This window comes from Equus caballus, chromosome 2, assembly GCF_041296265.1.
Source record: "Equus caballus isolate H_3958 breed thoroughbred chromosome 2, TB-T2T, whole genome shotgun sequence".
Lineage (NCBI taxonomy): Eukaryota > Metazoa > Chordata > Mammalia > Perissodactyla > Equidae > Equus > Equus caballus.
This window is the reverse complement of record NC_091685.1, coordinates 77559415-77586189: the sequence shown is the minus strand read 5'-3', so window position 1 is coordinate 77586189 and position 26775 is coordinate 77559415. Positions and strand designations below refer to the sequence as shown.

Here is a 26775-nt window from a genome sequence, read left to right as displayed (position 1 = left end):
AAATACTGTAACCATCATTTTTTAAAGTTATATAAAACCTTTCAGGTTTTCAGAAGAGAAAACAATGGGCACTAATTTATAAAATTCATTTCTGATTAAGACTTTGAAATGTCACAATCCCATAAACGTTTTTATGGTTTTAAAATTTTAATTATATCTGATTTATTTGCATGAAGAGTTCAGGGCATAAACAGCTGAGAAAATGTTTCAAAAGAATCTAATTTTCCAATTCACTAAAACACTGAAGAAACCCTACATGGTTTAACGTAGTTCCAAAGTTGAAATATATTCACTGCTTTACATTTACTGTGTAGGTTATATATAAAGCTTCTCAGCATTAAAGAAAGGTGTATTTGTTTAAAAGAATAATTCCACTTCATCAAATTTAATGTCATATATCACATAACTGTGACATTAAGGAAAGAACCAATTAGGACTACTCTCCTTTTCAATGCCTCTAGGACTGACCAATCCCTCTTTTTTATTTTCCCCTCACTCCTTTTTTAATCAAGTCATAACTGTATCTTGTCATCCCAAGGAATTGTTGCCAACTCTGTAGGGGTTAACCTAAAAGAACAATCTCGAGGTTACTTCACTGTAGCTCCCACATACTTACAATTAAACACTTCCAATAGTTAATGGTTAGATCTCCAGGATCTAACTTTTTAACAACAGAAAAGATTTAAAAAGCTAGACCCAGGAGGGCAATATTCCTGCTTGACAAACAGACTAAATGGAGGTAAAAATTGAGCTCAGCATGCCTGAGTGACAATAGGAAATGGTCTAGAATATAAGACACTCTATAAAGAGGTGGGACATAAAACCAGGTTAAATTGGGCATGTCTATGTTCTAGAGATCTCTAAACATCCAGCACAAAGTGGTATTGTTTGGTCCATTTTATTTATGTATACCTTCCAGCAAAAACAACATGGATAAAATAGTTCATTAGTTTTCTTCAGAATTTCATGTGGAAATTACATTAATGGACTTCACAGAGGAAACAGCTCCACACACAATCCCTGCTGCCTAAGACGACGCTGCAGTAGACCTCAACAAAAGGACACATTCAAGACCAGCTGGAGCTAGTCTTAACAAACAGGGGATGTTTCTCAGAAGAGTGGCTTGTCACTTTCCGGAAAAAACAAATCTAAGCTAAGTAATAGGAATGCCCCAAAAGTCAGCAAAGAAATATAACACCTGTTATACCAGCCTGTTCATGGGGAAGCTGAAAATAGAAGATACTATATTTACAGACAGGGTCACTGAAATTCAGGTATAAGCTAGATGAATCTACAGGTAAACAGAGGAAGTGAGCCTGTAAACAAAGAATAAAGTGACACTCAGAGAACTATGAGACTGTCCAAGAGGCATAGAAAAGCAGCAGCATGGCCATCCTCAATAGCCACCTTAGTTCCCAGTGGCCTTCCTATCCAAGTATGTTTATAGTCAATACCCCTTCTCTTGAGGTTAATTTGAAAGTCTCTGTCGGAACCACAGGAGTCCAACGTAAGTCACATGATAACTGCTTCCAAGTATCTCTCTCTTCCCCTCTAGAGAGGATAACAACTTTTACTGACTAACCAGCATCCCCTTCTGAAATGGAAATACGCCTCCCTTTCCTGTCCCAGAGAACTCACCCCTTGCGTCTGTACGGGGTTGTTAAACCCAACCCCCTTTCTGTCCACTGGCTCTTATACACTCCTGCCTTCATACTCATCCTTGTGCTTTCTCTCAAGCACGCACTTTCCTGCAGACTCTTCATACAAACCCGAGTGACTAGGTGATTCACGCCCAAGCAATCTGAATACCCATTCCACTAGTCTCAATAAATTGTTTAGGCCTGGGTGCCAGGCCCCAGGTAAACCTGTACAAGTCCTCCCCATGGTTTTCATACAAGAGTCTCAGTGGTCAAACTGGCAGTCCCATGAGAAATACCTACTGAGCAACAAAGAAAGAGGCAGAGTCCTAAAGACACTGAGTCCTTGTAGCCATACCATCGTTGGTATTCAGGGCCAAGTCATTCTCTTCTCTGGAACTTCAGAATTGAAGTCCTGAAGGAGTCCTAATATACTCTTTCAGAGCCGAACTCAAAGATTTAGGGCAAACCAAGGAACCCATTACTTTACCTACCTCTAGCAGCAGAGTGGTCTAACGCCCTAGGAACATCTAATAAATTTACTCCCTAATCGTGTAAATATAAAGTAAAGTGAACAGCTAGTCAAGAATGCAAAATTGAAAAATAAAAACTATAATTACCTCCTCCTTCCTTCCCAAAGATCCCTCGGAACTGACACAAAAAGGAACAGACCAGCCCACTATTACAAGTTTTAAAAGCTAACATACCTTGCCAGCAAAAATGTACTTTTCTGATATGAGCCACACTCACACAATTCAATAGCACTTCCAGCAATTAAATTTATTTGCCTCTGCTTTATGCTTTATTGACTGTCTCTCTCCACTAGACGCTGTGAGAGCAGAAACCGGAGGGGTCTCATTTACTGCACCTAGCATGTAGCAAGTGTGCTGTAATGGTTTCAGAATGAATGAATGTAAGATGCCTTTTGACTCACTCATCCTACAATCATTTATTACTGTTGACTGAGAACCCGTTACCTGTACAGCACACTACAGGGCACGAAGAGAGCACAAAGATCAGATACGAACTCAGTCCTCAGGAACACAGGTCTTGGCTTCTCTGTGGAAACGCACCCTTTTCGACTTTCTGATGAAAATATGGGCACTCTATCCAGGAAAATATCTAAAAAAATAGACTAAGATTTTGCATTAAATTTCACGGGATTCCCAAGATAAGAATTCCGGATCTAGTAAGATAGATAAGGAAACAATACACATACAAAAGTACCGTGATCCTTTACTTGTTGATTTTTAGACTCTGAGAGAGAATTAAAGTAGAAAGGTGATCAAAACGCAGGGAAAAGACCAAACAAGTCTCTCAATACTTTCAGAACACAATCGTAAGTTGGAAGAATCTTTGTGTAGAAAGACCATCGAGAGCTATCAATGTCTGTAGCACGAAAACATGAATCAATGATGAAGTTGCATGCAAATCCAAGCGTTTTCTAACATGAAGCATAAGTGAGATAGGAAATTTCTCATTACAAGTAGAGAAAAAGAAATACTATTGATAGAAATTGGTGATAAGGTGCCCAATTAGTCAAGGCTTTTAAAGTTTTTTCAAATCATGTATTAAATTATTTCACTGATTTAAGTGTTGTATAATAATTGTAATTAGTGATCATTAAATTTTTAAAAAGCATTAATAACAACTAAACTACATGTGAGGCCAGGGAGAATAAACATGTGGCAATATAGCCTATATTCTGAAATTCTAAGAAGACCTTCCTCTTGGATCATGAGGTTTCAACGAGACTACCATCATCTTCCCAGAGACAGCTTATCGTTTAAGAGGAAATAACCCCAAGAGTTAACTTTACAAACCAAACCTATCAAGTGCCAATAAATACCATTCTACAGTAAGTTTTCTCCAACCATGATAATAAAAACACTCCAAAAACTTCAAGTAAATAGGAATCCTCAAAGCTCACCCCACCTAATTTCACTTTCTACTTCTCTACATGCAATCAATTAAACAAAAGATTTCAATTGCTACTGAGCAAAATTTTCTGACTTGTGGACTCAAAATAAGTTGTAAATCTTTAGGGAAGATAAAAAATGGAAAGCAGCAAGCTAAAGTTGATGCCTCAGCACGAACTATCAAATATTAGAGTTCGAAGCAGCCTTAGAAATGACTCAGATCAATCTTCTCTTTTACTTAAGAAAAACAAGGCATGGCAAAAGTATGCCCAATAAGAAGTTGAGAATAGTCTTCAAATTTATGGAGCAGATACAGGCCAAATGAGATCAATATTAGTACTATAATATATTTTAGAACATGCAAATTAAGTTTAGTAACAAATTTAAGTACTTACATTAAGAAGTAACTCATCTTTTGTTTTAAGGGGAAAATTCTTATTTTCCTTTTCAACTTGGAAATCATCTTCTCCATCTGACAGCACTGGAGGAAACGACACACGAGAGGAAGAGGAAGATGAGGAGGAAGATGAGGAGGAAGAGGAGGAGCTTGAGCTATCTGAATCTGTTTCACTGTAGGGAAGAGAAAGTTGAAAACTTAGTAAAGCATTATTGCAATGGTATTAAAATAAGATTATTCAACCAGGAAATATGTACCTTACTGTTGCTGGCAGATTCAAAAGCTAGCATTTTGAAGTTGACTATGGTATTTGGAAAGCACTCTTTAGTCCATTCATAACATATTCAAAACCCCTGCTATAACCCAAACCCTCTTATTACAAGTTCCACATGCCATTGATCTGTCTGAATATAATTAAGCATGTGACAAATTAGTGACAGAAGAGAGTTCTGGGCAAGGCACTTCTCTGATTAGACACCAAGGACCGGATCACTTAATTGCCAAGAAAGAGTTTCTCCTCAGTCTTCAGGCAACTTGGAAACTCCTCAAAGTTACTAACCTGTTGACCACTCCACTCTCTGCTCCGTTAGCCCCTGACTTCTATAGCAATTCTTATCACCAGTAACTCTCCTCTTAGTTTAAATTTTTTTGCTGGCTACCCTCTTCAGCCCCTTTTATGTGCTGTTTCTAAGAGTTCCGTCCTCATTTTCTCTTCTCTGTACTCTTTTCATGGATAACCTCACCCATTCCAATGAGTTCAATCACCATCCATGTGCAGATAACTCCTAAGCCTTCAGCCTTGGTATCTCTAAGCTCCAGCTCTAACCTCTGGCTGCATACTAGCAAACTCTGTATGAATGGCCTACATATACCTTACACTCGCAACAGAAGAAAAAAAGGTGCATTCTCCTTACTGAACCTGTGTCCCTCCTTGAGCTTCTATTTTATTTTACTACTTAGTCTTCAATCCAGTCACTACAGCTAGAAACCTTGGAATCATTTTGAGCTACTCCATTCTCAGTCAATGATAAAACCCTATTTTCGGATTGGTAAACATTACTCCTATTCCACTTCTCCATTCCATTTCCAGGGCTTCCATGAGCTTACTTCACATCCTCACTTCTCATTTGCTTTTCTGTAATAATTGTATAACTGATGTCAATACTAGTTTCTCCCCACAACAATCACCCCTTCATCCTATTGCTGTTACCTTCACCCTCTCATGAACTTCCATCCTAAGATTTTAAAAACTGTCCAAGACTGGACATTAAATATGAGGGAATTATTACTAATTTTATTACATGTGATACTAGCATTGTGATTATGTAAGAGAAGCCCTTAGCAAATACAAGCCGAAATATTTAGGGATAAAGTATCATGTCTGTAAACGATTTTAAAATGGTTCAATAACATATACATGTGAAACTAATAGTTCTGAAATGTTAACAACTGTTAAATCAAGGTGATGGCTCTATGGGTTTACACTACTCTCTCCACTTTTTATCAAGAAAATATTAAAACAGAGAAAACATTAAAAATTTTTCCCATAAATCTACACTGTGTACAAGATAAAGGCTGTGCTCCTTAGCATGACATCTCAGAGCCCCTTGCAATCAGCTTCCTGGTAACCTTCACAATCCCATCTCCTACCACTTCTCACACAGCCTCCATCTAGCACAGAAGTTTATACAACTTTCCAAATCCCCTTGCACTTTCATTATCTCAGGCTATTGTTTGTGTTATTTCCTTTGACGGGAATGTCCTCAGTCTAGAGAAATTCCATTTGTCTTTATAGGCTCAACTCAAATATCTCCTCTGAAGCCATCCCCTACCCACCAGAAGTAGAATTACATACTTCCTTCCCTATCTCCCACAGCACTTTCTTCAAACTGCCTACTAAAGTCTGTCCCATACTATACCATAATTCATTGAAAAACAGTCCTCCTAGCTGGATTACGAAGTATTTGAAATCAAGATACTAGCTCTGGCAAGTATTATCCTTCCTCGTATTTCACAGGAAAATAGGCAAATGCCAATTTCAGCACTTGGGCTCAGGAACCCATGAATTTGCAAGTGAACTGCTTCCTGCTATTACTGCATTATGAATCTCTCCCTCTGCCCCAGAGCATTTCCATCAGCATACCAACATTCTGTAGTACCTCTCTTTAATCCCTCCAGCTATGCCCTGATTTCTCCCCTTAAAATTTCTTGAAAGAGTTGTTGACACATACTGTCTCTACTCCTTTATTTCTCACTCAGTCTTTACCCCTAATTTAGCTTCCATCACCATCTGTCACGAGACAGAGGAAGTAGGGCAAGGGTCCTGTCTGTCTTGTTCACCGGGTCAGTATCCCACACAACACACTCAAATAATTCTAGACAATGTTCAGCGTGGTTTAGTAACATCCTACACGCTGAAGTCCCTTCCCACCAGAGATTTCGTATTTATAAGGCACACACAGGATGAGGATGCAGGTGGGGGTGGGGGTGGGGGGCTCTTATAAAACTTATGCAGAACATACAATACTATTAAATAACAACGGTTTGCTAATTTCATGAACACGTGCTCCCCACAAGGAGTCTACGAATTAACAAAACTGTCAGGAGCCAATTTGGAAACACAAAATCCTTTAACTGATCTTCAATTCATCTGCTTCAAAAAACACGAACACACACTAAACTTGATGGGGAAGAAAAAAGTCAGATCTGACACAAACTCTAACCACAAAGGGACCTGCCAAACTGAGTAGTTATGAAAATAATCCAATATGCTCAGGTTTTCCATATTCTAACTGCAAATGATACGATCTACACGTAGGACTTTTCAGCCTACCAAACTGAGGGAAAAAGAGAGATCTGATTGTGAAGCTCACATTCACAACGCGATTTGCTGTGAACAGCGAGGAATGGGCGGTCCGAGCTACGTGTAAACACGTGCGCCCTGAGCTCCAGCGACCTCCCCGCCTCCGGAGCTCACGCGGACACCCTCTCGGCTCCCCGACCCCGGCTCCCCGCGCCCGTAACACAAGCCCTCTCCCCGCAGCTTCGGGACCGGCGAGCATCCGACCTGTCCGAGTCCGAATCCGAGTCCGAGGTCTCCAAGGAGTCTGGGGTCCCCGCCAGCTCTGCAGCGCCCGGGCCGGTGACGCAGTTCCCTGCGGGTGGCAGTTGTGGCTGCGACGGCGGCGCGGGACTCCCTGCCGCCGCAGTGCTCGGCGCGAGCGCAGGTGGCTGCTCCCCGGCCGGCTGAGCCTCGGCGGCCTGCCCAGTGTCCGGGGACCCCTCATCCGACGGTGGTGGCGGCCCTGGCTCTGGGATAGGAACAGGGCCGGGAGACGGCACCTCCTGACCTTGGCCAGCCCCAAGGCCCGTGCCGTGGAATTTCAGAGTTTCCAGCTGAGCAGCGGCGGCCTCCACTACTTCCATGGCGTCGCGCCAGACACCCAGTCAGGCTCCGGTCCTGGGCCCCTGCACAGGCTCGCGGCTCGCTCCGGAAAAGACCAAACCACCTCGGCAGGGAAAGTACCCGCGCAGGGCCCGCCGGCCCGCGTTTCTCTAGCAACTACACGCGGAGCGTCTGCAGACACGCCCCCGCCGTTGACTCAGCGGCACTTCCGGGAGAGCAGAGGACGTAACGTGACGCGGCTGCGCTCACTTGGGGCGGCGCGGAGCCGCAGAGCCTTGGAACTAGATCCTGGGCGGCCCTAGATCCGCCCTTTTCATTGCGTCATCGGAACTCCGCTGACGGTGCACGACAGGAAGGCTGGAATTTCCTATTGCTCGTTGTGGGCCAATTTGACTGGAAAGGAAGATTTGAAGGAGAGCTTGTAGGCCAGGTTAGACGCCTGATTGTGCGAGGCTCTGTACATCGGAAACTTGAGCCAGGAAGTCCTGAGCAGACACTTCTAGCAAACTTCTTTAAAGTTAAATGAAGTTTGATCGATAGACTGCAAGCACGTTGACCATTCATCTCAAAAATATCACTACTACTGTTCCATTTTTTTTAATCCGAAGCACTCTCAAAGAGAGCAGTAACGGTGGACGGAATTTTGCTGCTTGTTGATGTTATGCTGATGTCTCTTGTAATTGATGCTGCTTCATAGAAAGGGTGGCTGGGACTAAAATGCAGTAACTTAGCCTGAGAAATCATTACTCTGTATCATAAGGAAGGAAAGCAAAAAGTTCTTAGGATTGAGGTAGAGATCAGAATTTTCTAGTTTCCTATTAGAACTTCAATTTGATGCATCAGCCCCTGTAGTAGTAATAAATAATCATTGTTACCATTTATTAAGCATGCAGATGTGCCAAGGACTGTACTAAATATTTTATCAGTTATTGACTTAGAATTTATTGTGTGCCCTCCATAGTAATAGACCTTCTTAGAAATTTAAGACGAGTAATACATAATCTCTGGTTTTAAGGAGGTTACAACCTAATTGAAGTAAAAAGATCAATCCATGGGAGATAACTAGAGAGAGATTTGAAATGTGGAATAGAAGATGCAAGTTCAGCAGTAATCGGAAGTTAAGGAAGATTGTATCATGGAAATCCTCCAAAGAGAAGCAGGAATTTAAACTTAAATACTATTCACTAATGCAATGATTAAGCAGAGCTCAGTGTTCCTGGCTAAAAAGACCCACGTTCAAATCTCAGCTCTACCATTTCTTTGTTGGTGTAACTGTGGCTTTGGGCAGATAGCCTAACATACCTAAATCTCATTTTCCTTATCTGTAAAATGGAAATTAAAATATCTCATTTACTTCATGTGAACATTAATTAAGCTTTTGTACAAGAGAAAGAAATGTCATACACATTTTGTGTGCAAAAGTATTTAAGGAGAACAATGCATGAACTTATGAATAAGATGATATTTCAGTGACACTGATCTTGCAGCGATATACAGTATGAATTTGAGAAGAGAAGAAGTTTGAGTCAGAATGACCATCCAGCCAGCCAAAAGTCAATTGCATTTTTCCAGGAATTAAGTGATGAAAGTCTGAGCCAGGGCCAGAGTCAGTAAAATAGAGTAGACGAAATCCTGAACATCATCATCAAAAGAATCAATGTACTCTCAAATTTCTAACTGAGGAAACTGGGAAGAAGTTGGTATTACCAATAAAAAAGGAAAAGTTAGAACAAGATACTGAGTTTATAATGTTGACTTTGTTGATGCAAAAACCAGTAATCAATCTATAGTAAGAACAGAAGAGAGTTTTTTATTCAAACCAAGCTGAGGACTAGCCTGGGAGTGCAGCCTTCACCAGGGGAGAAACCACTCTGGAGAAGCATGGTTTTTGGCACAGTTTACATACCATTGCAGAACAAAGAACATACGTCAAGCATGGCAGGGATATGATTTTTTTCAAGGTGTCAAGAAAATATTTTTGTTACAGATTAGCATGTACTCAGTGGGTTGACATGGCCCTGGCACCATGGGAAGAGAGTCTTATCTGCCATCACAGGAAGGGAGGCATTAATTTTTTTTTTTTGAGGAAGGTTAGCCCTGAGCTAACTACTGCCTGACGTCCTCTTTTTGCTGAGGAAGCCGGGCCCTGAGCTAACGTCCGTGCCCATCTTCCTCTGCTTTGTATGTGGGACACCTACCGCAGCATGGCTTGCCAAGTCCATGTCCGCGCCCGGGATCTGAACCAGCGCACCCCGGGCCGCTGAGAAGCATAATGTGCGAACTTAACCACTGGGCCACTGGGCCGGCCCTGAGAGGCATTAATTTTTATGTTCACAGAGCACCTTCCTGACAGTAGGGTAATGATGGAATGCATCCTTTAATGGTTAAAGCAGAGGTATAATGTGTGTTTGACCGGCCATAAGTCAGACTTCTTTAGTTCACACAAAGTTCAGGCCGAATCAGGTATAAATCAGAATGGCTTCTCTAAATACCTCAATATGTGAAATTTTCTTATCAAGTTTGAGGAAAAATTTAACAGTCAATTGAAAATGCCATAGGCATTTGAAAATATGAGAGTGGAATTCAATAGAGAGGTTATGACCAGAAGCATAGGTCTGCGAACAATTCAAATAGCGATTTGTTCATTCAGTAATCACTTACTTACTACTGTGTGCTATGCACTGCGCGGTGAACTGGGCATGCAGGAATGTGAATAAACACACAGTCGCTGCCCTTAAGGAGCTAACAGTTTAGAAAAAAGATAAGTTGGAAACAAGTGATAAGTACTTTAGTGGAGAAATGTATTATAGTAGAAGCATGTACTACACAAGACGGGTGTGCAAATGGGAACACTAAGGAGAGAAAGTACTGGGAAAGTTAAGGGAAGTTTTACAGTGACTATGACATTTGAACAGGGCCTTTAAAGAGAACCATGACTTTGTTAATCTGAGAAAGTAGGAGAACGTCGTAAGGGAGAATAAATAAGATCATGTAATTTACTGCATAAAACCCTAAATATTTGCAATCACACTTAGAATAAAATCCAGACTTCCTACTTGGGTCTTCAAAGCTCTGCCTGATGTGGCTGCTACTTATCTCTCCAATTTCTGGCTCCTACCGCTTTCCCCTCCCTTGTGCCGTTCATCTCACTGGTCGTCTTGATCTTCGTTCAACACACCAAACTTATTCTTTACATATGGCATTTTGACTTTACTGTTCTCTCTTCTCTTCATATTAATATGGTTCATTTTTTCATTTCACTCTTGTCTCTACTCAGATGTTACACCCTAGATAGAACTTTCCAGACCACCCAATCTAAGAGTATCCCCTAATACCAGTCACTTTCTAGCTCATTCCTGTTTTCTTTTCTTAATTGTATAGTCATGCACTGCATAACAAAGTTTCAGTCAACGACAGACTGCATATACAAAGGTAGTCCCATAAGATTAGTACCGCAGAGCCTAGGTGTGTAGTAGGCTATACCATCTAGGTTTGTGTAAGTATACTCTATGATGTTCACGTGACAAAATCACCTAACAACTCATTTCTCAGAACATCTCCCTATCATTAAGCAACACTTGATTGTACATATCTTCACATGAAATTATCATATGTATTTACTTCTTTATTGTTTCTGTTTTCCCATAAAATTAAGTCTCATGAGCTCAAGATCTTTGTCTAACTTAAAGTTGTCTCAGTATCTAGAATGACAACAAATCCCAAAAAGTTTTTTGATTGGAAGAGCAAAAGAGAAAACGAATAATATAACTTTACGAAACAATCAGGGTAAAGGAGAAATGACTTACAGATGAAGGTACAGATCCAACCTATGTTATTCATTCAATTTAAATGGACCTAGTGATATCTAGCAAATACTACTGGTTTCTAAAAAAATCTCTTTGTCTTTGGGGTGAGGATGGTCTCTGTGTTTCAGGATAAAAATAGCTATACCTCTGCCTAGCTTTAACTAGGTCACTATTTTGCAACTGATACTTTTAAGCGCTTAGATGTCTCAAAATGTCTTGAATTTACCTATTTCCAGAGCCTGCCTCTCTACTGCATTATTTCTAACAGCTGCTAAACCTAGCCTGAAGTCTTTTGCTTAACGGCTAAAAGCTAAAATAACTTCTTGAAAGAATAAATAGTTTATAGGATCACTATTAAAATCAAGAGAGGGTTTGTCTTGAATTAAATTATTAATTAAAAGCCATATTACATTTCAAAGCAAACATAAAAAACCTAAACATGATCTTTAAAATGCAAAAACAAAGTTTATGAGACGACATTTATTTGGAAAAAACCCCAGGATTTTACAAGTTCACCAGTCTCTAATTATAGTGATTGTAAAATTTTACAGAAAGAAAAAAACAGCTGCTAACCAACTCTCAGTGCCATTTGCACTGATTTCCAGTGCCTTGCGACTCAAAACACAGTGGTGAAGGAGCAGCTTAGGCATCACGTGGAAACTTGTTAAAAATGCAGAAGCTCGGGCCCTACTTTCTCGGTCAGAATCTGCATTTTAACAAGATTCCCCACATGATTTGTTTACACATTAAAGTTTAAGAAACTCTGCCCTAATGGCCTTATGAGAGCGGGAAACATCCCAGGACTATTATAGTTTTTGAAAGTAAAAAAGAATGAAAGCGTTTTCCAAGAGAAGCTTAAGTGCTGGACCATTGAGTCTAAGCTGAATAGACTGACTCTCATTGTCTGTTGATACCTCTATGTGGATGCCCCACAAGTACCTCAGACTCAAATCCAAAACGGATCTCAGCATCCTTTTCCCCATACTTCCCTTCCTTTATCTCCTATCCTGGTAATGCTACCAATATCTACCCAGTCGCTTGTTATATACTAAGTCTCAGCCTCATCAATGCTGTGTTATTTAGTCCAAGTCACTTAATTTTCTCTGTCGAATATTCGTTCACTCATTCATTTAATAAATATTCACCAGGCAACACCTTCGTGTCAGGTGCTGTGTTAGGTATTGGGAATAAAGTGGTAAACAAAACAGAAAAGGCCCCAGCGCTCAGAGAATTCCCAATATAAATTATCAACTTTAAATGATGAGTCACCAGAGTAGAGTTCCATAGACCCTTTAAGAGTGCATAAGGAGCCAGTGAAGGTGAGGGTTAGGGAAGGGGGAGACTGGCATGCCAGATCTCTTAAACATGTTGAGTTTTAAGTAAGATTTCATCTGAAGAAAGGGTTTAGAGGCCAAAAAAAAAAAAAAAAAAAGGAACATCCAATAAATTAAGACCTTAGGCAGTTTCTAGAAATATCATTTCACAGCCTTTGTTTTTTGTTTCCAATTTTTTTAATTCAGGAATTTATATAGATAAGACATTGATTTATCTTAATTTATTTCTTGTTTAAAAAGACATGAATTGACACATGTACAATTCAGTTAGAAGCCAACAATGCCCTTATTAAATGGAAATGATAATATTTTCTAGTATTTGTCACATAATGATTAGAAGCAGTGTTTATCACTCCCTCCACTTTGGGCATTTGTACCATTCTTATATTTCTCCCCTTTCTGCTTTATTTTTGTTTTCTTAGTTTTATTTTTGACTCTTCCTCCACTTTCTCTTAACTGTCGGTGTACTGATCAGTTTCATTTGTCTCTAATCTATCCTCTACACTCTTGCCAGAATAAGATTTCTTAAATGCAAATCTCATCATATAATTGTTCTAGCTTGAAACCTTTCAATAACTCACCATTGTCTTAAGATAAAAGCAAACTCCTGAATATGACGTGAAAACATAGAATTATAAGTCAGCCACCCAAGCGATGATGGGAAAGAAGATGGTGTTGTCAAGATAATTTTAACCAAAGCATGGAGACAGGGAAATGTTGGACTGGTTCAACTTGGGCTGAAAATTTTGTGATTTCTACATTCAACACACTGCTCTCAGATATATTAAAATATGCTGGATGTAATCTTCTAATACTTGAGGGTTCTTGACAGTAGAAACTATAGACTTTGTCTTAGACTGCCCTGAGGACTCCACATGCATTGTTGTTGACCCTTAAAAATGATCATCTATCTATTGTGTTAGATCATCCTCTGCTCAAACCACTAGAACCCTGCTTTTATGGCAGGTGTATTAAAGTCCCCCTAACCACATCATACCTGATTAAGCACACCAGCTGGTATCAGCCTTCCAGGGGCTCTTCCAAGCTCTCTTAGGACAAATGTACATTCCCACTGCCACTGCTACTAGAACAACCACCAGATGAACCATGCGAATCTGGTCCTTGAAGAATGTCTCCAGGAAAACTAAGCCTCTAGGCGGAATTACAGGGTTACCGCTTTCCCTGAGGACAGAACTCACATATACCTAACTGCTATGGACTGAATGTTAGTGTCAATGCATATGTTGAAAATTCATATGTTGAAATCTAATCCCCAATGTAATGGTAGTAGGAGGTGATTACATCATGAGGGCAGAACCCTCACAGCTGGGACTAGTGTCCTTATAAAAAAAAAACTACCCCAGAAAGCTCTCTTGCTTTTCTGCCATGTGAGATTAAAATGAACAATCCGTAGTCTACATACAGGAAGGGGGCTCTCATCAGAATCCAACCATACTGGCACCCTGGTCTTGGATTTCAAGACTCTGGAACTGTGAGAAATAAATTTCTGTTGTTTGTAAATCACCCATCTACAGTACCTGGTTATAGCAGCGCAAACTGACTAAGACACCAACACTTCATGACATAGTTGCAACAGGATATTAAATTGGAACCTTTGAATGAAGCAGCAGAATACACACAGTACTGCATTCAAGGAAGTGTGAGACTTCCTTGCATGCAGAATTTCAAAGAAAATAGCCAAAATTCATTTAAACCCTCCTACATCAGAATTATGAAAAAAATAGAAGGACAGTCAAAGGATTTTATGAAGAAGGTTTTGGAGGAGAAAGTTGATGGACTGTTGTGATTTTCCCGCCCCCTGCCTTAATCCCCCTTACCTCTTCTCTCTGCTATTTCCCATCAGCACAGGAAGGACCAAGAAACCTGAAATGATAAAAACCTGAGAAAGGAGGAGAAACAGCAGGACAGGATAAAAGAGAAAAGAAAGACCACATCCCCCTTCCTACTTTCAGTAGCCAGCTCAAAGAAGGCTAAAGCTGGAGGGAAGTGAGAAGATTTTATGTTGAAATCAGATTTAAAGTTTTGATTATTATCTAGGACATATTGCATTTCAGAGTTGTGACTATGTTGTCACTTTATTTATTTATTTATTTTTTAGTTCTTAGGTGATTTTTCATTCATTTCAGTTTTGAGATACTTCATTCTGCTGAGGCAGTAGCAACTGAATTTGTCAATAAATTTCTTAGATTCAGAAATGAGCCCTGAATTTTACAAATCACATTCAAGCATTGTATTGGGATGGCATACAAATTAACATTATTGCAGAAAATATTATAAAATACTTGAAATTTATTCATAAAATACTTTAATTTAGTCATATGAATTGCTGTCATTTATATTGCAATGTTTCATCTCTTAAAGCAATGCTGTCACTTTAAAAGATCATAGGGCTTTCTCTTATCACAGGGTGACCAGAAAACTCAGAGGGGTTGCGTTTTCATGGAGACAGAAGGATTCCACCTACTGGGCAGATTTAATGGGACAACAAAAGACAGAAGTAAAGCTGTTTTTTGGATTACACTGCATGAGTCCACCGTGTTCAAAGCACCAGTTACATAGTCGCAGCCCCCAGAGTTTCCCAGCCATCTGCGCATCCATCCCTGAAAGAGCTCCCCACTGCATGTAATATTTTGTAGTCGAGGCTGAGTGTCCCTCACAGCCTTGCAGAAAGCACGATTTGCTGAGAGCCACGCGTATTTTAAAGACACAAACCGCTGCCAAGTGGGAGACTAGGTTCTTGACTTGTACCAGAGATCCAGTGTTATCGGCCTCATCACCTTCTTGCCTAAAATCGCTCACTTTGTCTATTAATCTCATTTTTCCTTACTCTTTATTATGTGTAACTTTGGAAGCTGCCGCATTCCTCTTTGCCAAACCAGTCCTGACAGTCTGTTTCAGTGCCTGGCTAGGGCGTGGCTAGGGCCTCTCACCTCCTCAAGCGCACTTAAGACCATGCACATCGGTGGTTAGGGTGGAGAGGGCAGGAGGGGACGGGGGAGTGATTGTGCCCCTCCTGGCAAGCCAGTTTCCGCAGCAGGCTCAGAGCTCCTGGTTAAAAGGGGTCTCTGAGACACGTTGAACTGCTAGACCCAAACCATATTCTACAACTATCTTTGTTTAACTCTTTATTCTTCTCATAACCTCTTTGTAATTTTTTTCCAGTCCCATCTCATCAGACTTTGCCTTCATTATGATATATCTATTTACGTTTGACCCTATTAAATGTTGTCTCTTCATCCCACCAACATAGCTCAGAACCACCTGGGTTAATACAGCTTCAGAATCTCTACTAACCTCAAATAACCTCTAACCTAAGGGTACATCACTGTGAGCAATGCTGCCATCCACTTGGCTTACCTGGGCTACATGGACAGCATCCGAATCGAGTCAGGCAGGAATAGCAGGCACAGGGGTATAAGAGAAGATGGTGTCAAGAAACTTCAAGTCAATTGTATACACCAGTTATACCTCAATAAAGCTGAAATTTAAAACAAGAAGGAGAAGAGAAAAAGAAACTATTTTTGGAACTGCTGTAACCCAGAGTGGATGTAAAGATAATACACTCAACAAATTTCTTACACTTGATTTTTCTTTATTTTCAGTTCTAAAGCCAGGGTTTGCATTCCCTTTTTCTAAATTTTAGTTTACAGGCCAATTTTTTTTTCAGTCTTTTTTTTTTTCCTCCTCAAATCACCCCAGTACATAGTTGTATATTTCTAGTTGTGGGTCCTTCTAGTTGTGGCATGGGGGACGCCACCTCAGTGTGGCCTGACGAGTGGTGCCGCATCCATGCCCAGGATCCGAACCAGCCAAACCCTGGGCCACCGAAGTGGAGCACATGAAAACCACTCGGCCACAGGGCCAGACCCCACAAGCCAATTTAGAGTATTTTTATTTGTTGCCCAAAATTCAGCCTTGAAGTTACTAGAATCAATTTCATTGTTCCAAGAAAATGTCTTCCTTACAGTAAAACAGTGTGAAAGTTAAACAGAGGTCGACCCATAGTCGAATGGTTTCCTGAACCAGCCAATTAGAGTGTAGTGGCTGTCATCATTTCCACTTTGGGAAAGTAGAAACAGATGTTTTTGTGGTTTGTTTGTTTGTTTGCTGGGTCAGAGAAAATTATTTTCACACTGCCTTGTTGAGATTTACTAATGATTAAAGGAAAGTTCTTACAGGAAATACTTCATTTTCCTCTAGATTCCAAATTCAAATATGTCAAAGATTCTTGTTCAGTTCTCTGAATTAAATGACGATGCTGATCTGTGGATTATTTACTGCATATATCACGGGAAAGGTGATATTTGAATGATAGAGTGAGGAAAAGTTGCTTTGGCCTAACTGGCCCTGGAGTGTTTTAGTCAAAAACCCTCTAGTGCCCTTGTCGAGGTAGGCAAGAGCACTTCAATATTTTTCAGGGATCAGGTGATTAACTCACTTTTCCGTGCTTCCGAATCATACCTAAAGATAAAAGCAGTGGCCCTACCAACTCTTTCCATTCTTCTCTTTTCACCTGGAAAACGCCAATGTCAGGACTGCTTGCTTGTTGCAGGCAGCCTACTCCAATAATATAGTCAGCTTCTTCAAGAGGCGGTGAGTTTAAAAGCATGCTGGAATAGTTCAAGCAGAGGCTAAGCGAATATTGAAGAAAGGCTTATATCGTGCTTGAAGAAGGCCTCAAAGACTTCTAGGGTAGTGGTCTCCAAGATTGTTTTTGGTATGTGTGCCTGTTTTGTATTCTTTTATGAGGTGGTCAGACAAATTCGCTACAGGAAGACACAAAAGAGAGACTGAGAAAACAGCAAAGTTTGTTATACGCACAGGTCCTAGAGACAGGAGGCACAGCATGACTCCCAGAGCCACATGGGTGGTCAGCAGACAGAAGACAGGAGCGATTAGGCCACAGTCTTTATTGGGGTTTCCCTGGGGAAGTCAAGGCAGAACAGGGTGAACTGTTCAGGATTGGCTACTTTGAATAATTTTGATGGGTTCTAGGCTGTAAGGGTAGTCCCTAGTTGCCTGGTACATGGCTATGGGATGATTAAGGCAGAAGAATATTGCATCTGGGGCGTATGGGCCAGATAGAAGAGGCTGGTTTTAGATTGGTTAGGTTGCATATAAAAGATGTGCTCCTAGCTGGGTTCTCTGCTATTTCTAAGAATTGGCTAGTCCCTGGGGAGGCAGTCTCTCCCCAGCCAGAAAAGTGTTTTTTTAAGGTGTCAAAGCATGGGCTGGCTCCCTGGCCCAGTGGTTAAGTTCGCGCACTCCACTTTCGTGGCCTGGGCTTTAGCTGGTTTGGATCCTGGACATGGACATGGGACCGCTCATCAAGCCATGCTGAGGTGGTATCCCACATGCCACAACTAGAAGGACCCACAACTAAAAATATACAACTATGTGCAGGGGGGGCTTTGGGGAGAAAAAGGAAAAAATAAAATCTTTAAGATGTGAAGTCAAAACATCATAATATCCGGAAAATTAGAAATATTTACAGTACAGCACCTCATCGGAAAATATTTTGGGAATATTGTCCCCAAAATATGCATATTCATTTACTTATAAATTATATGCATACACTACATTAATATTATATTAAGTGCATTAAAATAGAAATTAGAAAATGAAGTTTAGATGAAACTTTAGATAGAGTAAAGCATACTATTAAATAATTCAAATTTAAAAGCAATGCAAACTTTTGAATTAATGGTACAAAAAGTTTTGCTTTCTTTGAATACATATCAGTTTTAATAATAGTTTAGTGAGAGCAATGCTATTGAATATGCTTTATTATTTGAAAATATTGTGTCAGCATTATGTGATACAACAAATTAAAGGTGGTGTTCTAAATTAACACTTTTTTACCTTTTAAACATGGAAACTTTTAATAGTTAGAAAAATAGAGTTCGTACTAAAATGAACCCTTCTGTGTTCTTCATCCATTTCAAACATTATCAGCTCATAGAAATCTTGGTTTATCTATATACTCCCCCTGACCACTGCCCTGGATTATTTTGAAGCAAAATCAGATATCACATAATTTATCTGTATATGTTTTAATGTATTTTTTCAATTGTTGTGGATTTATGCCATTTTTCTTATCTCTTTTTCTTTTTCCTTTTTGGAAGATTGGCCCTGAGCCAACACGTGTTGCTAATCTTCCTCTTTTTTGTTTCTGCCCAAAGCCACCCAGTACATAGTTGTATATCCTAGTTGTAGGTTATTCTAGCTCCTCTATGTGGGATGCCATCTCAGCATTGCTTGATTAGCTGTGCTAGGTCCATGCCCAGGATCCGAACCAGTGAACCCCGGGCCACCGAAGCAGAGCTTGCAAACTTAACCACTCAGCCACAGGGCTGGCCCCCTTAATTTGTATTTTTTAAAGATGTATATTTTTAAAATAAGCCATAACATTATTAACACAGAAAAAATTAACAAAAATTCCTTAATATAGTCAAATATCCAGGCACTATTCACATTTCTCTATTATGTTTTTTTACAGCTAATTATGATTATTTCGATACTTGATTCTCATTACTGTGATAGCTGTAAAGAGGCATCGCAAAAGTATAATATAAGCGTTATACATTTAAGGTAAGTTAAATTATGAATGATAGTGGATGTGAAAGCATATTTCAGAGTGTTCTTGATAATTTTGGACATTTTTGTCCAACTTTATATGATCTAATTAGACTGCCATTGTTTTTATCTTGTAATACATTTGACAAAAGAGCTCTTTTTTAAATTATTGAGATAAAATTAACATATGACATTGTGTAAGTTTAAGGTGTTGATTTGGTATATTTATATATTGCAACATGGTTACCACCTTAGGGTTAGCTAACATCTCCATCATCTCACATAATTACCATTTCTAGCAACTTTTCAAACTATATAATACAGTATTGTTAACTATAAAAAGAACTCTTACTAAGAAACAGAATGCTTGGCTCTGCTGTCTTCTTGTTTCCTTGCTTGCTTTACCATCACTGTCAAGCCTGATTCCTTGGAATAGTCTTTTAAAGCCACTCGTGTATATTATGAGAGCTACTTTAGTTAAAACCACATGTCATATATCATAAAATTGTATATAAGCCATAAATCTACTTGTTACATTTAAAATCTGATGTGTTACCATATAGCTCAAGTAAAAGGACAAGGGAAGACACTCTTATCAAGCCCTTGGTGCTGTGGAACCATCACACTCTCTCCCAGAATTCCTCTCTTATTATCGGGAACTCTGGACTAATCTAAAGGTAGAATGAGGGCACAAGAGTCAATGCATATATTTAATATCACCAAAGCTTTTTCCCCCCAAAATTCTTCTTTTTCCAAAATTAAAATATAAATATAAATGGAAATTCTAAAACTATTCCTACTCAGTGGATTGTCACATGTACCCCTTTGGGTGAACATACCAATTTTATGTTTAGAAACCACCAGAGCTTTCTAGCGCTATGATCAGTCAGTACTTTTGTAAAGCTCTTAGCTATCATTACTTTAAATATTTCTTCTGCTCCACTTTCTCTTTCTTCTCCATTTGGTATTCCAACTACACATATGTTACACCTTTTGGAACTGTCCCACAGTCCTTGGATATTTCATTCTGTTCTTTTCATTCTTTCTTCTCCTTGCATTTCATTTGGAGAAGTTTCTGTTAACATATCTCAAGCTCATTGATCTTCTCATGTTCAGTCTACTGGTGAACCTCTCAAAGGCATTCTTCATTTCTATTAAGTGCTTTTTATTTCTAGCATTTCCTTTTGATTCTTAGACCTTCCACCTCTCTGTTTATATTACCCATCTGTTCTTGCATGTTGTCCACTTTTTCCATTAGAACATTTAACATATTAATCATAGTATTTTAAATTCCCTGTTTCATAATTTCAACATCTGTGTCATATCTAAGTCTGGTTCTCATGCTTACTTTGTCTCTTCAGGCTGTTTTTCTCTTGCCTTTTAGCATGTAATTTTTTCATTAAAAGCTGGACGTGAGATATCAGGCAATAAGATAGGTAAATAGCCTTCAGTGTGAGGTTTTATGTTAATCTGGCTAGGAATTCAGTTGTGTTTAACATCTTTGTAGCTGTAAGTACCAGAGGCTTCAAATTCCTCTAGGGTCCTCTTTTTTCTCCACTGTTGACTTAGGCTTCCCTAAGTACTCCTCCTTAGGCAGAGTCTATGTTTTGCAGCTCTTTCAGCATAATCCACTGTTATTGTACTGGAGCACCATTGGTACATGGTGAGGTGTAGGGGAGGGGAAGCATTCTATAATCTTATGATTAAAATTCAGTCTTTTAGTGGACCTGTGTCCTTGAACTGTTACCTTCCCAAGTATGTCTTCTCCTGTGTGAGACAGAAAGGCCAGAGGGGGCTGAAGTGAAATGCCCTTCCCTCACTTGGGATAAGGCTCCATAAAGATTTTTCCGTTAAGGAGTAGGTCTTTGTTATTGAGAATTCTTTCAGAGTTTTTCACAATGACAGTTCTTTCCTTCTTCCTATCACAGCCACAGGGAGATTTTTCTCAGCTCTTCATCATGAGAATCAATTTTGGAAAAAAAAAATCTCAGGCATTATCTCTTCAAATATTGCTGCTGTCCCATTGCCTCTCTCTCCTCTCTTTCTAAGTCTCCAATTTCACATGTGATGGACCATTTTACCATGTCACATGTTTCTTGTGCCCTTTTATGTATTTTCTTTTTGTCTCCCATACGTTAGTCATTTTTTTCTGACCCATACTCCAATTCATTCATTCTCTTTTCACTTTGTTATGCCTGGTGATTTTTCTTTTAATATCAGATATTATATATGGAAAATTACACATAACCTGAATCTCTAGATGATATTTCCCCCTAGAGAATTTACTTTTGGTTGAGGGGCTAGGAATCTCAGGTCATCTTAATCTAATCAGGGATTGAAATGATTCTAATTTGAGCCTTAATTCTGGCTCACCCTTGATTCCTAAGATGGGGCCCTCTAGGGTCCCAGGGTAAAACCTGTAATATTTACTAGGCTTCCTCCTTCTTTGTAGTCCTTAAAACCCAGCTTTTTGTCACTGGAACTTCTCGAATCTATCAAAGTCTCTGCTTAGCTTTGCAGCCTCAGCAGTTACCTTTGGAATTGGCAACCTGGATTTACCTCTCTGAGCTTCCATTCTCTCTGGGATCTTGGTCTTATAAATCTTTACTGTTTGGCAGACTTCCTGGGCCTCCAAATAGATTTTATTTTGTTTTATTTTATTTTTATCCAGAACTTCTAGTTCTTACTTAGGATTAGAATTCCTGAAAATACTTGTCATTTTTTCAATAGGAGCATAGAAAGTAAAAACATTTGTTTGGTCTCTGTATCTTAGTGATCTGAAATTTTAGTCCCCTAATAATTCAAGTATCAAATAAGGTCTGGTCCAGAAATGGTAAATCCTTTTTGGCAGACTACTAGGGATCTAAATAAGCTAGTTTTTATAACATATTCTTTAAAATTTCACCAAAAATTTCTAGTGGGTGTAAAATGTACAAAGTTTCTTTTTGTAATTTTCCCTGCAAACACCAGTTCTGGTTAAGGCAACAAAATTTCATGACGTACGACAATTGCAAACTGGCCTGTGGAGTTCCATACAGTTGTCTGGGAATTCTCTGGTTAAGCAGGCTCTGTAGGTGACAGCTTTCTCTTGGACACCCCACAGCTAGTTCGTTCAGTTTCATGATTATACAAACTTTGATTATAGCCTTAATAATTTTACATATTTTAAAGGTCATCCCAGGGGAAAATGAGCAAGCTTTCCAAAGTTGCCTTAAATAGATTTCAAATTCCTAAAAAGGATGTTCTCCCACCTTAAATAGTGCCTTTTATGCTTCCTGGACCACGCAAATGCTCAATAAGTATTTGATAAAGGCATGAGTGAATGAATGAATGAACAAATGAATGAAAACAGAAAGCATTCTCTAGATTTTCAATGTTCTCCTGAAAATAAAAAGCCTCAGACTGAGCACAATATTCTATGTTCTTACCAACATCAGGTAAGGCAAAGGAATCACCTCTGAAATTCTGGGAAGTTTTTAATTGGAGGAAAATACTAAAAAGAACAATGTACAAGTGTGGACAGATTTGGGGGACCCCTCTCCCTGGTCTGACAGGTGAATCTAGCAAGCACACTGCACAGGCTTAAAGTCAGTACAATAAAATCCATGCTGTACTGTGACGCAGCCACGCAGGCCACCTTCAGCTGCGTCAGACTGACCTTGCAAACCCCTCGTCTCAAGGCTGAAGATGCCAGCTGGAAAAATCAGCAGTAGGAAGATATAAAGGGGACCTCACTCCTACATCCACAGCTGCATTTCTTAGCGATCAAGGGAATAAAGAACAGCTCTAGTCCTTGCCTCCCTCCACACATAGATAACATCAGCATCTCTGAACTTGTTTGATGTATAACCAAGGAATTCTTGTTTATGTTACCTTTAATGTGTAATCTAGAGAAAAGCCAGGTGTACTCTATCCCTTTTTGACATATATGAAATCTAGTTGTAAGCTTTTTTTCCTCCCCCCTGCACATGCACTGTTTTGTGAAGGAGCTTTCAGCCGTGCTTAAACTCACTCACCTCGGAGCAGTTCCTCAGAATACTCTGCTGGACTGTTTCCTGGGATGCAAATTCCTCATCTTGATTGTCAAATCGACTCCTTTAATTAACCTTTACCTGAACTCTTCATTTCAGTCGACACAAGTAATGCAGGAACTCAGATTTAAAAAAAAATTAGATTGCCTGTGCTTTAGGCAATTATTTGCCTTGAGGGCTTAAAATATTTCCCAAAGGTTTGTATGGCTTAAATCTGTGCCAAATCAAGTTTATAATATTTTCATAATAATTTATTCTTTCTCTGGAATTATAGTAGGCTACTGCAGTTTTTATCTTCCTATAGTCTATGTATGGAAAATGTGAAGATGCACTAAATATCACTAAATTAGGAAAAGTAGAAATTTGGGAAGCATTTGATGACATAACTATAGCTTTCTTCAACATGGTAAAGCTATTCACTAATCAACATGGTATTATTTCTATGCCAATCTTTTATTTATCACATTCTACCTAATCTTCAAAACTGTCTTTAAAGTGATAAAAATAATAATGGATGATTAAAGAAGAATGTGCATGTTTGATAGATGATAGAGTGGCTGATGGTTTCAGTTTATTTAAATGTAGTCGGTTTGTTCTAAAGCAGGTTTTCTTGTTTTCAATAACAATACTATGATCTGTTTGAACTAGAGCAGATAAATAGATAGTATTATACATAATCCTCTTTTTATTATGACAGATGGTGATTCGATCCCAAACAAGAAATCCTCCAATTGGGTATTCCCTGAACATACAGCATTTAATGCAAAAAGTCATACTTTTGCTTGAAAAGCATCATTAAAAGTACTATATTTGGCATTGTTGATGTGAGTTCTTTTGGTGTCCTCACAGATAGTTTTTTTTAAAATTATGATTGGCACCTGAGTTAAATCTGTCGCCAATTTTTTTCTTTTTCTTCTTCTCCCCAAAGCCCCCCAGTACATAGCTGTATATTCCAGTTGTAAGTCCTTCTGGTTCTGTTATGTGAGATGCTGCCTCAGTATGGCTTGATGAGTCATGCTAGGTCCACGCCTAGGATCCAAACCTGCCAAACCCTGGGCCACTGAAGCAGAGTGTGTGAACTTAACCACTTGGCCACAGGGCTGACCGCTCAGATAGTTTTATGAGCAGAAAAGAAACTTCAGAAGTTTATCTCGTGTATACTCAATCTATTAAATTTGCAATTTTAAAACCTTGATACTTTCTCTTTTTTTTTCTGCTTTTTTTCTCCCCAAATGCCCCCAGTACATAGTTGCGTGTCTTTTAGTTGTGGGTCCTTCTAGTTGTGGCATGTGGGATGCAGCCTCAGCATGGCCTGATGAGCGGTACCATGTCCATACCCAGGATTCGAACCCGTGAAACCCTAGGCCACCAAAGCTGAGTGCACAAACTTAACCGCCCGGCCATGGGGCCAGTTCCCGAACTTGATACTTTCTTAAATTCATCTCATAATCTTATTATTCACTTGTAAGACTGGTAAATTTTAATAATCAATTTTAAGACATCTTTGAATACCATTTGGAACTTCTTCAACAGTTACACCCCTTCAACATTTCAAGTTGCATTTATGAATTTAATGTACTTTATTTCCTTCTTAAGTACTTCAGTTGTCTGAAAATAGATCCTGCCTGATTACCTAAATAACTCTTATACATCTAGTAAATTAGATAGTTAAACGTGGTAAACCTGATAAAGTTCTGTCAGATATCCTAACACTATGCATACTCTTAGTAATGTTTCCACTTAAAAACCACCATTCTAAATAAATTATCCAATTTTACATAATGAAGTGAAGTAACAAGACTTTCATGCTAATAAACTAAATTCTGATTAAAATTATTATTATATAAGGTTTTAATGTGTAATTTTCTTCTAAATGCAAAAATGTTAATTTTAGTATTCTGCTTCTACATCTCTAAATTCTTAATCTATCATACTCCTCTGGTTAAAAGATGCATACTTATAAGAAAATAAAATCAAACTCAACTCACTCACTCGTTTATTTGTTCATTCATTCAACAATTATTTCTTTAACACCTACCATGTGCCAGGCACTGTTCTAGGCACGGTGGACAGCACCATGAGCAAAGCAGGGAGAAAACAAGACTGCATTCATCGAGTTTAACTTCTTAAGGGAGAGGGAAATAATAAACAAAATAAATTTATCATGCAATTTACAGTATGTTAAAAAGTGATACAACACCCATTAGGCTACCATCAAAAAAATCCCAGAAAATTTTGGTGAGCATGTGAAGAAATTGGAACCCTTGTGCACTGCTGCTGCAAATGTAAAATTGTACAGACTCTGTGGAAAACAGTATGACGGTTCCTCAAAAACTTAAAAACAGAATCACTATGTGATGCAGCAGTTTCACTTATGGGCATGTATATTTCAGAAGAATTGAAAGCAGGGTCTTGAAGAGATGGGTGCACACCAATGGTCATGGTAGAATTATTCACAATTGCTAAAACATGGAAGCAACCTAAGTGTCCATGGAAGGATGAATGGATAAGCAGAATGTCATGTATACATACCATGGAATGTTATTTAGCCTTAAAAATGAAGGAAATTCTGATATATGCTTACAACATGGATGGATCTTGAGGACATTATGCTAAGTGAAATAAGCCAGGCACAAAAAAAACAAATACTGTATGATTCCACTTATATGAGGTACTTAGAGCAGGCAAAGTCATAGAGACAGAAAGTGGAATAGTGTTTGCAAGGGGCTGGGAGGATGGGGAAATGGGGAGCTGTTGTTTAGTGGGTATAGAGTTTCAGTTTTGCAAGATGAAAAGAGCTCTGGAGATGGGTGGTGGTGATCATTGCACAACAATATCTTAATACCACTGAACTGTGCACTTAAAAGTGGTTAAGGTAATAAATTTTATGTTTTGTGTATTTTGCCACAATAAAAAAATTGAGGGGAAAAAAGGTGATACATACCATGGGAAAAAATACACTTGGAAAGGGGCCTGAAGCCATTTTAAATTGGACCGCCAGAGATCTGAGGTTACTTAAGATCCCAGATTTGAGCAGGACAGGAGATCTGGATCTGAAGACACTCAGAAACCTTGGTGTCCTTGTCATCTGAGCCTCCATTTGTGGTCACTAGGTCACCAACTGTAAAATGCATGTAGAGGTAGGTCTCACAGCTCAGCTTACCTGACTTTCCTTCCACTCACAGGTGTCTTGAAGTCTCTTCCAGGCAGACATTTACGAGAATTGTACTTTTGTTTGACTTTTAAGATATGCAAAGTTTCCCTTCCGGGGCTAAAATATCCTGTGCATATTTTTCAAGGCTACTAAACTCTTCTGGATATTTAAAATGTTACCTAGTAACAGTAGAATTTTGGATATCTCACATGCTTTGTCTGATTCATGGTTACATTTATGAGATCATTCTACTTTCAGAAACATACGATTTTCTTTCTGAATGCACAAAACATAAAAATCGCTTGGCATTGTATTAATAGATGTTTTTCCTGAGAAAACCTATTTATTACATTTAGACTCTCAGTAACAGTATTACTCAGAAAATGATACTTGAAATATATTTAAAATGCTAATAGTTCCAAAAAGTAATTATATTAGATTCATATGAACAAAAGATTGAGAAATTTTGCTAATTTGTATCTAAACAAAATTAA

The 26775-nt window shown here is 39.0% G+C and overlaps 1 protein-coding gene across 4 annotated transcripts in view; it reads right to left on the bottom strand.

Annotated features, from left to right (window-relative positions):
* The window catches only part of NAF1 (nuclear assembly factor 1 ribonucleoprotein), a 62553-nt gene extending 36095 nt beyond the window's left edge, over window positions 1-26458 (bottom strand). The window contains exons 1-7 of one of the 4 annotated variants that reach the window (XM_070257357.1): window positions 26291-26442; window positions 25166-25252; window positions 17034-17286; window positions 15878-15998; window positions 14338-14383; window positions 7021-8205; window positions 3952-4126 (exon numbers count right to left, since the gene is read on the bottom strand). In XM_070257357.1, coding sequence (XP_070113458.1) covers window positions 3952-4126; window positions 7021-7379 — 534 coding nt within the window. In that variant the 5' untranslated portion in view covers window positions 7380-8205; window positions 14338-14383; window positions 15878-15998; ... (1 more) ...; window positions 25166-25252; window positions 26291-26442. Of the gene's footprint in view, window positions 1-3951; window positions 4127-7020; window positions 8206-14337; window positions 14384-15877; window positions 15999-17033; window positions 17287-25165; window positions 25253-26290 lie in introns of all 4 variants that reach the window. The other 3 variants (XM_070257359.1, XM_001498445.7, XM_070257344.1) reach the window with 3 other exon arrangements.
* Window positions 26459-26775: the final 317 nt, after the last annotated feature.